This window comes from Schistocerca nitens, chromosome 3 (assembly GCF_023898315.1).
Source record: "Schistocerca nitens isolate TAMUIC-IGC-003100 chromosome 3, iqSchNite1.1, whole genome shotgun sequence".
Taxonomy (NCBI): Eukaryota; Metazoa; Arthropoda; class Insecta; order Orthoptera; family Acrididae; genus Schistocerca; species Schistocerca nitens.
In genome coordinates this window covers 361738222-361749902 of record NC_064616.1, presented here as the reverse complement: position 1 = coordinate 361749902, position 11681 = coordinate 361738222, and the positions used below count along the sequence as shown (strand labels likewise).

At 36.3% G+C, this 11681-nt stretch overlaps 1 protein-coding gene across 2 annotated transcripts in view; it reads left to right on the top strand.

Moving 5' to 3' along the window:
• The first annotated feature begins 1061 nt into the window (after positions 1-1061).
• The window catches only part of LOC126248308 (sarcosine dehydrogenase, mitochondrial), a 245949-nt gene continuing 235329 nt past the window's right edge, over positions 1062-11681 (top strand). For both annotated transcript variants that reach the window (XM_049949180.1, XM_049949179.1), the window contains exons 1-2: positions 1062-1172; positions 5128-5188. In XM_049949180.1, the coding sequence (XP_049805137.1) occupies positions 5165-5188 (24 nt within the window). In that variant the 5' untranslated portion in view covers positions 1062-1172; positions 5128-5164. The remainder of the gene's footprint in view (positions 1173-5127; positions 5189-11681) is intronic.

Here is an 11681-nt window from a genome sequence, read left to right as displayed (position 1 = left end):
CCTATATACACTATCATAACAGTTACTTCATTGTAATGTTCTTAATTTAGATGGTAAATTAAATCACAGTATTAACTAGTATGGCATTGAAACAAACAGGTTTCAAGTTAATTCTCAAATGGTTCACTGAGGGCATTCCATCAAATTATGTGCACAACATTAGTTAAATGTAACAATGTACTCTGATACAACTGCAACTGTGTTGGAACACCAAAATATAGATTTAAGAGAAAAGGATATTAGTGGTACTCTTTATTTCATGTAATTCTTTTGATTTTAAATAGTGTTATATTCCAGCCAGCTGGCAGAATTTGTTAAAGAACTGATGGTTTGGTGAAAAACTGTTAGAAAGAAAAGCATTTAGTGCATATCAGCATCAAAACTGTTCTCATGAAATTATCATTTGGTAATTCAAACTAATCATCAGTTAACTACACTCCAGACAATGTCTCTTGAACAAACTAAGTATTTAATAGAAAACATTATGCTTAAGAGAGACCTCATTATCCTGAGCAGAGCACCTACTATATGGTAAACAAAAAATTTAAACAATTTATATCTATGTTGTACATAGAAGATAAGTCTAAATATAATGTTCTGTTAACACTCTTTTTACTAACAACATGAAATAGATGCCAAATAATTGGAATACATTATTAATTACCATTACATATGCACCAAGTGTTAATTAATTGTATTGTATTAATACATCTTCAGAAAAGCACACAGATACAATTTCAATCAATATGGGAGAAGCACGCATTAACATGTCACAGAAGCTGATGGCTTTCCTGTAATACTTACACATAAAGCTAATTGAAGTTATAATGTGCAAGCTCCATTTTACACATTTCAACATTTAAGTCAGTAAACTATAGATTAATGATAAAGAAAAAATAATATTTTCAATATTTTCATTTCCAAAGCATAAAAATTCCAAATGCTCAGAATGTATTATGAATAAATTTTAATGGGCTTATTGCTCACTAACATGTGCCACAGTAGAAAGAATTTACTGCCCTTGAAAGAAGCGTGGAACTTGACTGTCCATATCTCATCCATTTATCATGTGGCAGAGGTCACAGAATGATGGCACAGCTGGCAACTTAATTAACTTCAGTCAAATCACATACAGTGCTCTTGAATGGAGGTGAAGCTGCCTTCTGAATAATGTATGTAACATTTAAATTCTTACTTATATAAGTAATAACATTTTCTACATTAAATATTGATTGCAAATAGGGATCTATTGCTTTAATTTTACAGTAACAAAATTCATCAGTGATAATTAGGAGCTCAATAATGAAATTATAACTCTGCTAAAATTTGAAATGTGGTAGCATTTGTAATCATCATAGTTTGTCAATACGTAATTCACTTATGACACTTTCCATTATTTTCTTATAGTTATTTACTAATTTTGCTTGGAGCCCAAAAGCAGATGGCTTCTGCTAACACTGTATTTATGAGTTGTGGTATTGCAGTTATCATTCTTTAAGAAAATGACCTGATAGTAAAACAGCTGTCTTATTAGTTCAGCACTTCCACTAAAAACTAGTTCTTAAATATTCTGTTGATACATCATTATTTAGAACAATACTTATATCATTTGCAAAAAAGCTGTTTCCTTCCTGCCTCCAATCAAAAAGTATATCATTCACATAAAGCAAAAATAGCAAAGAACCAGTTATTGAATCCTGTGGAATACTCATAATTTTCTCCATGTAGGTGCAATGGCATCCTTCCATAGAACAACTAAATAGCATAGTATAGCTTTCCTGCATATTTTTTTTCAAATAACAGCTAAACCAGGCAGATCCTAAACATTTTTTTGGCAAAAATTGTTACATTTCAAATAGCATCTCATGAATGCAATTCAAATGTCTTTCATAAGCTGAAGTAAACTCCAACTAGTTTTATGTAATCATTTAATTTTTGTAAATGATGTACATGCATGTACAAATAGCTCTCTCAGATGGCCAACCCTTTTACAAACCTAACTCTGTTTGGCTGAGTATTCCAGTATTGTACAAGTGAGGGACTAATGTTGTATTCATTACTGTCTCAAAATTTTGGAAACTTATGTAGGGATATTCTGACCAGTATTATTGGCATCTTTGGAATCACACTTTATTTGTAGATCAACTGAGCAACGGTATATTTTAATCTATCTGTAAAATTATTAATTCAAATCCCCATCTGGCCATCCTTCAGTTTCTCTAAATTAACTAAGGTGAATGCTAGGATGATTTTTTTTGTAAGGGCAAAGCAATTTTTCTTCCATATCCTTGTCAAATCTAAGCTTGTGTTTAATATGTATGATGTCAACAGGACATTATATCATAATATCTTTTTCTTCTTCCTGGGAAATTATTCTCAGTTAATTATTGTTCAACATATAGTGAAGTGTATCTACCCTGCAATTACTGTACAGTTAGACAGTGTATGCATATGACATTAATCATTGATATTCTGTTTAACAATCCACACCAGTAAAAGAAATTAGATACTCAGACAAGAAATCATATAATAAAACTTTATACACCAGCCTTAATTACTCTATACAATACTGGATTGCTAGTTTCAATAAATCATTATTATTTTCAGATACATTCACTTTTCTGCAGAATTAATACGGAAGTATAGCATTAAACATTTTCATATACTTCTATGATGTCAAAATTTACCACTGTTAGCTGCTCATAGGCATGTGTAGATGCTTGTCTCTGTACTACTGTGTTAAATTTTTGCCATAATGACTGAATCTGAAGATGATTATTATTCATTGAAACCATTAATCTAGTGTTGTACACTAACTGGTCAAAAGTACCCAAACATCCCCATGTAATGTGGAAATGACTACTAGACATCATGAGAGGTGGGCCCACTAGTATAGAAGGAGATAGGAAGTATTGTGTTACCAGTAGAGAAGCAGTGACAGCAGAATAGATCAGTCAGGTGAGTCAGTGACTTCGAACATGGACTAGCCATTGGATGTCACCTCAATAACAAATCCATCAGGACATTTCAACCTTTGTAAAGCTGCCATAGTCAACTGTTGGTGTGTGTGAAGGAACAACCACAGTTACACCAAGAGCAAGCATACCTTATGTGCTGATGAACAGGGACCATCGAGCATTGTGGAGAGTTGTTGCAAAAAATTGCCTGAAATCAGTGGGAGGAATCACTCATGAGCAGTCCAAGTAACAAAATAACTATGTGCAGGAAGTTAAAACCAATGGAGTACAATGGTTGAGCAGCTCCTCATAAGCCACAAAAAGAAAGTAGTGTAAGGAGCAACACTACTGGATGGTGGATGGCTGGAAATGAGTGATTTGGAGTGATATTTGCTGTAGCAATCTAATGGACAGGTTTGGGTTTGGCAAATTGTTGGAGAACATAACCTGCCATCATGTGTAGTGCCAACAGTGGAGTATGGAGGAAGCGGTGTTATGGGATGGGGTTGTTTTCCATGACCAGGGTGTAGCACCCTTATAGTACTTCAGAAAACACTAAATGTGGAAGGACATGAACAAATTTTACAGCATTATGTACTATGTACAGTAGATGAACAGTTTGTAGGTGATGACTGCTTGTATCAACATGACAATGCACCCTGTCATAAAGCAACGTCTGTGAGGATTGATTTTGGAAAGTAACATTCCTGAAACAGGCTGGCCTGACCAGAATCTTGACCTGATCCTAACGGAACCTGTTTGGGATGAATTAGAGCATCAACTTTGTTACAGAGCCCAGCATCCAACATCACAATCTTCTCTGGTTTCAACTCTTGAGGAAGAACAGACTGCCAATCCTCCACAGACATTCAGACACGTCACTGAAAGTGTTCTCAGTAGAGTTCAAGTTGTCATAAAGGTGGAGGATGGATACACCCCTATTAATGTCCACTAATAGGTGTGGGACTAATGACCTAGTACTTGGCCCCTTTAATCATCCAACCAACCAACCAACCAATAGGTGTCCTGAATATAGCACTCAAAACTGATATTGTTTTATATTCCTCATGAGATGACTTTTGTATAAGAGAGCTGAATATCTGTGCCTGTGTTTGCTTGAACAATAAATATGTTTAGAAGATACTGCCATGAACAATAAACAATGTCTTGCTTTTTTCTCTCTTCACCCAGTGATGTTACACCATCATCAGTGGGTTTCCCTCTGCTTTACTCAACAACACATTTTGTTGTTTATTTTACCGTACTGCAGAATACAGATAGCAATATGGACAACTATGAACTGTCGACAGAAGGTAATAATCATTACTGTGTTGGGGTGGGGTGAGTAAAGTTGGTTCAGTGCTCAGTAAAGTGACATTTATACTACATTTTGACGTCTCTTAGCCATACAACCACCTTATTAGTAGTTTGTAAGTCTAAGTTACACTCCCTTTTACTTCACTATTAATCATAACTATCATTTAATGTTTTCACTATACTGGACATGCACAGCAATGGCAAAATCCACAATCATTCAAACTTGTGATCTCTATTTTATGAAGCAATGATACTGAGCTAATGTTTTGAAGTGGGAACAAACACTAGTGGGGAAGTTCCTGGCAGATTGAAACTGTGCACTACACTGAGACTAGAACTTGGGATCTTTGCCTTTTACAGTTAGGTGCTCTACCAACAGAGCCACCAAATAATGACTCATGATGCAACATCAAAGCCTTACTTCTGCTAGTACCTCATATGCTACCTTCCAAACTTCATTCTGAAGCACTAGTGAATCTCTGAGCTCCAGGTTTCTATGTAAACAGATCCTTATCTCTCATTTGTCTGGTTAATGACTTCAGGTGAGTTAAATGATCTTTTCTGCTTCTTGTAGCAACATACAAGTATTGTTGTGCATGTTGTCACACACAGATACATTTCCCAAGGCTGCAGCAGGCTATAATGACTGATTCTGTAATTGTTTTGATTGCTGCACACATGTTAGTTCAAAGACAGAAGCAGTTGATTGAAAAATATTTACATTCTACACATTAATGAGCTATTTGCTATGAAGAAACTTTTTCAGTTAACATCTTTAATTAGAATATCACAACTCTAGAACAGGCTATGTAATGTGATTTTCTAATTTATTTTTGATTGCTCTCTGTTTTAGTTTTCAGATTCAGAAATTAAGCAAGAATATCCTTAAGATGTTTCTTCGTGCATCTAACAAGGTAAGGAGAACCTAGCCACATGAAAATGGCATATGCTTTATATTATTTTTTTGCAAGTCTATAATATTTGTGTGACTTTGCACCTTCACATTTTTTTTTTTTTTGTATAAGGAGTATTGCTCTTATGTGACATTTCAGCATTCCTGTTGGCTGATGGCAAATGTTTCCATGTCCAGTATTTTGCTTTCTTATATTTTAAGTCTGATTTTAGTAGTTCCTATGTGTGGCAATCTGCGCATACTCTAAAAAAGACCTGTGTTGAAACAGAACTTATTGGTATTGCACAAGGAAGAGCGAGGTGTCAAGGTAGAAATAGTTCCCTTCTAAACTTCTCAAATAAAAATGCAACAATGAAAACTTCGGTGCAACACCCAGCTTCAAATACCACAATATGCCATTAGATTTCACAAACATCTCTTTGGCATTTTTTTCTTGACAATTCTTTTTAATAGAGCAAAAGCAGCTTGCTCCAGGCATATTTCTTGACCATTCTAAAAAAAATTGACATGGTTAGTGATGTGCTGCTTCCTAAAAAGAGAAAAAAATAAGATTTATCTAATGTTTACAACTGGTTCAGTAGCTTTTGACTGGAAGAATACAATCAACCAAAATCAGAAATTGCAGAAGTTTAATGTTTGATCCCCTAACTGTATATCTAATGATCTCCGGCAGCACAAAGCCAAAATACGTATTTGTATGAAGCAAATATCTGCATGAATTTATCATAATAATAGAAACAGCATTAACTCAGATCAGCACACTAAATTTCTTGGCCTGCACATGAATGTGATGAATTATTTTTTAAAAATGATTTTACTCTTTCATATTGTGATTAAACACTAATCTAGACACTTGAAAGATTATTTACCATATCCAAATAGAGTATTTTTTCTTTTCTACAGAAACAATTCTGAATCTCATATCATTCTTAACTGTGAAAACAAGGAATAAAACAGATGCAAGTCAAAAAGTAATTTGAGCACTGTACACAACGTACAAATAATTCAAAATTCTGATCTAAATATCACTTTACAGAGGCAAGGTTATTTATTTCACAGTGTAATGTTTAAATCCATCGGACAATGGCATAAGTTGCAAGGCCTGTGAACAAGTTGCCGATTAACTATATTTGATACTGCAGTGACGTGTGTGTGTACTTTCAAAAGGCTGTGAGTGCAGCAGTGCTATATAATTCGCAGAGGGTGCCTCAGACATGTGTGCATATGTGCGTATATGTGTGTGTGCAGGGTTTCTCAGATGTGTGTGCACATGTGTGTGTGAGTGTGTGTGTGTGTGTGTGTGTGTGAGAGAGAGAGAGAGAGAGAGAGAGATCATCGTCAGAGTGTGCAATGGGACCCAATCTATTTAAGGTTAGCTGAACTACACTCGTCCTCAGTTCTCTATGTGTACTATTACAGATCTTTGGGTACACTTCTGTGTAATAAAGTTGTGTTCAGTCTACAGGTCATGTTGTATTTATACCTAGTTACAACCTGACAGGTGAGGAGTGTGGTCTTGTTCTCCACACAAATTTCTACTCTGGTTGGTGCTCTGTTTATTCTCACAATGTCTGATGATATTATGGAGGACGTTCTACCTCGGTTGGTCGAACAGCGAGAATTATTCACCATGGTGTTGCACCATCAATCACAGGCCCTGGACAATGAAACTCAGGTACCTCAATCACTAGCTTCTGTATTGTCTAGTTGACAAGCTCCTTAGTCTGTGTGGTCTGCTGTCCCCCCCCTCCCCCCCCCCCCCCCCCCAGCTCTTATGATTTATCCACCTGCCTTTTCTACATACAATGAGTCTGTTGATGAATGGGATGCACACAAGAAATTCTGCAACAACACTTACAAGCTCTGGGGATTACTGATGCTATATTATGTTCCTTTCATTGATTTTGCCAAGAGAGTATCAAGTCCTATGTCAACACACATCTTTGCAGGATCAGTCATATTTAATGTTTTGCCAAATGTGTGACGTTCTTTCAAAATACTACTGTAAGCTCATCCATATTATTGCATCCTGTGTTGAGTTTTACCGCCATAGGAAGCAACCACGTCAATGCTATCGAGCCTGGGTGGCTGAACTCTATGGGTTAAGTCATCATCATCATTTTATGTCTGATCCATCCCTCTCCAAGGTTTTAGCTATTGCACAGTTGTTCGAGGTGTCATGAGCTGTGGGTGACCAAACTGAGTTATAGTGTGAGGTATCAGCACTCCAACCCTCTCCTCCACACCAAGCGTCAGATACCTCACAGGTGGAAGGCACAGTTGTGGTGGTCCACACATGATCATAGCATCAACTTGGCAAGCCTCACTCCCAACAGCAGCCGCACAACAAAGTAAACAGGCCAGTAAACAGCAGTGTATGTGTTGCACGCTCCCATCCTACCCTTGTTGTTTCATTAAGCATGAGTGCCCAGACTGCCCAAAACGCTAGGCTACCTGTCATAACTGCAACAAAAAAGATCACTTCTGTTTGTAATGCAAAAATTCTGCACAACGATCCTGATGTGGATAAGTACGTAAATATTGTATCAGCTATTTCTGTTCTGCCAAACAAAATTTTCATTGATGTTATGGTTTTTTGTAAAGTTCTGCTCATACAAGTAGATTCAGGAACTGCAGAAACCTCGATAAACTCACAAACTTCTATGGACTTGGGCTCTCTTCTGCTTCTTTCTGTATCAACAAAAGTTAGTAAATTGCAATAAATAAAGTATTTCTATTCTCAGCCAATTTGCCAATTCTCTGCCCCAGTGACCTACAAATCAGTAGTCCAGTCACTTACATTTCTTGCTGTAGATAATGTATGTACAGAGAATCTTTTTGGATTAGATGCTTTCAAGTTGTTTGGTTTAACCATTTCAGATGAAGTGAATTTAGTGTCTGAACAAGTGCCAGATACACAGTTAGATGCATTACGTTCTGGGGTTTCCTCTCTGTTCTTTCCTGGATTGGGGTGTGCCAATGATCTTCAAGTGCATATTACCATGAAATCTTATGCTCGGCCTCATTTTCTCTAGGGCTGTCTGGTTCCAGTGTCACTCAGGGAACAAGCCAAAGATGAATTAGATCACCTCACAGAACCCTGCAGTGTTGGGCTTATTGCATCAAGTGAATGGTCTACTCCCTCAGTTACAGTAAAAAAAAACATCAGGCTGGTTATGCCTCTGTGGCAATATTAAAGTTTCTGTGAATGCACAATCAATAGTGGATACATACCCAATGCGGCGCCCAGGCGAACTCTTTGCGAAGTTATCACATGGTCAGTGTTTCTCAAAAACTGGCTTGTTGGATACCTATTTACAGCTCCCTTTAGATACAGAGTCACGATGTTTGTTAGCTATCAATATTTCCAGCTGCTTAATGAGATGCCAGCAAAATGTATGTGTGAGAACTTCACACATGGTACTGATTACTTTATTTTGTGCAAAAAATACTTTTTGTCTCATTGAGGAGTTACTTCAGAATACTATTTTGTATGACATTAATGAATTAAAATATACAAAATATGTTAACTTAATCAATTCTATATCCCCAAAGTTGACAATTATTCCTGTAACAATAGTGGCTGAGCCTAAACATTTTAGCAGGTCTCCTCAAGCACACAAAAATATACTAGTACAGTGACATACACTCCAGATGTAAATAGAAAATCATCTAATGAGGCAGAAACAAACCAGTGTTCTGATCTAAATATTCCTGACAATCTCTCACAGACAAAACTCGCCAAAAAATTCAGAGGCACTCTTTCAAGAAGTGTACAAGAAAAGGAGAAGAAATGTACAGTTTGTCAATGTTGAAAATATTGCTGAAAATGGTAAGCATTGATACAAAAATGCACTAACAAGTGCCAAATGGAATGCACACTCACTATCACAGAATTAAGAAGAATCTAGAAATGCCAAAACTAAATGAATGACTAAAGCAATAGTTGGTACAAGAGTAGAACTAAGAATGCTGTGTGGTGAAAAAGAGTTTTGTTTCATTTGAGTAGTGTTAGAAGTGGGACAACTCCAGAAGAAGTCATTAGTTCCTGTAAAAGACATTTCCTAAGCATAACAGCTGTACAGATGAGAAGCTATAAACTAAAGGGCTTGATAACAGTTTCAAAGTTAGTGTTGACTTTGAGCTAAGAGATAAATTACGGATAGTACTATATGTCCCAAAAATATTAAAGTGGTTTTTTATTCCAAAGAATGACCAACATCCCTGTGAAATAGGCTCCTCTATGATAAACATGTACCAAGAGTGACTAAATGAAAATGGCTTACATACAACCCAGAATTTCACTCCTATAATTATAAGCTGTGCCAATGTACAGTGTCTTAGGGCTAAACTTGATGTGCTGTCATTCTTTATCGAAGAAGTGAAGCCAGATGTGCTATATCTATGTGAAAAATCAGCATCTGAAGCTGAGTACTACAACTGTACTGAATACTTCAACTTGGTAACAGAACAGCTGCTTCCTTTGGCAGTGTATCTGTATATGGAACAGAAAATGCAGTGTAAAAGAAATTGATTTAAAAAGCTACTCTGTGGACATAGATTTAAAGTTGGCTGCTTTGAAGTTATTAGAGATCTTGCTATAATTGTTGTCTCAATATACCTTTCTCCAAATGAAAATTTGAAAATTTTCTCAACCAAATGGAATCTTACCTATGCTACTTAATGTGCTTGAAATCTAAAATTGCATTGTGTGGTGATTTTAACATACACTTTGGTGAAGAAAGCATTAAGGAAACGGAATTTATTTACCTGGTAGCCAATTACGGGCTATTTGTAGCAAACCATCTAGCAACCAGAGGTGTTCTCTGCCTTTACACTGTGAGTACAAATCTAAATACATAAGACTATAAGATGATTGTAGTTGACCCATTTATTTCTGAGCACATTAATTATGGAACTATATACAAAAACAGATAAAATCAACCAGCTGTTACCTGACAAAGATCATTAATATGGAAACATTAAACGCTTTTCAAACAGCTGTATCTGCAGTAAGATGACAGCCTGAATTGCAGGAAATGACAGAGACTGATGCATTTTAAAGAGTTTTCTAATTATCAAAGCCAAATTTGACTATCTAAATGTTCTTCAAGCATTCACAACATAGCCACAGTGTGAAAGAAAAAAACGGTGTATTGATTAACGGAAAAAATTCCACTATTGCATGATCACTACAAAACAGCAACAGATTCCTGTGCAAAGGAAGTGTTCTACATCAGATATTTACAAGAAAAAAGACATTAAAGAAAAGATGTAGAAGAAGCCAAAAAGAAAAGCAATGATCAGTTCATTGAACCTGCAAGGCAGCCTGGGACCTGATCAATGAACTCAGGAAGAAAACCACTTCTCCCTTAAGCTTGTCTAGTCCAGATGACTTTAATAGTTATATTACTGAAATTGTGGAAAACACCGTAAGTACAATCCCAGACCTCACTATAGACCCTGCAGCTACTGTAATAAATGGCAATAGGTACATGATGATGAGCTGGAGAGAATTACAAAAAAAGGTATAATAAAGATTGTTAAGTCTTATAAACCTTCTGATACTCAAGATATATATGGAACGTCTACTAATGACCTCAAGAAAATTACCTATGAAATTGCTGAACCATAACTGTGGTAATTAATAAGTTTTTTACTGCTGGTATATTTACAGACTTTCTGGAACTTGCACAGACAGTACCAGTTTATAAAAGGGAGACATAGCCATGATAACAAGCTTCAGACCAGTCTCAATCATTCCAGTCTTTGCTGAAGCCAATAAGATTGCAATGAAAGACCAAATATCAAACTACTTTGAAACCAATGAACTCTTCACAGATGCACAGCATGGTTTCTGGAAAGGCAACAGTACAACAACAGCACAACTAGATCTGGTTACTATAACAAAGCACAGTTTTGAGAAAAAAAGAATCTGTAGCACTGACACTTTGTGACCTGAGTAAGGCATTTGACTACATTCCTCATAATGTACTCCTAAACAATCTCAGTAAATATGGAGTTGAAGGAACTGTTCTGGCAACCCTCAAATCTCATTTGGAAAATGGAAGGCAACTTGTATCAGTCCAAGGAGCACTATCAAGTAAATGGAAGTTGGAATACAGTGTGCCACAGGGATTGGCAATGAGCCCCCTCCTGTTATTACTATTTGTAAATGATTTAAGCTCTCATGCACAGTACTTGCAATTCACAGATGACACAACTCTGTCCTTGAAAGGCATTGATGCCAGCAAGGCACAAGAAGGAGTAAATGATTTGTTTGATGCTACAAAGGAATGGTTTGTTATAAACAAAATGAAAATAAGGGAAGAAAAAAATGCAAAAACCAGTATGTAGCCTACCTAAAAAGTGCAGGAACTGTGAAGCTTCTAGGGTTCATGGTGGATAGTAAACTCACTTGGCAAGAACACACTGCACATGTGTATGACAAACTGTCATGAGTCACATACCTACTAAGGAAACTGAAGCACGTG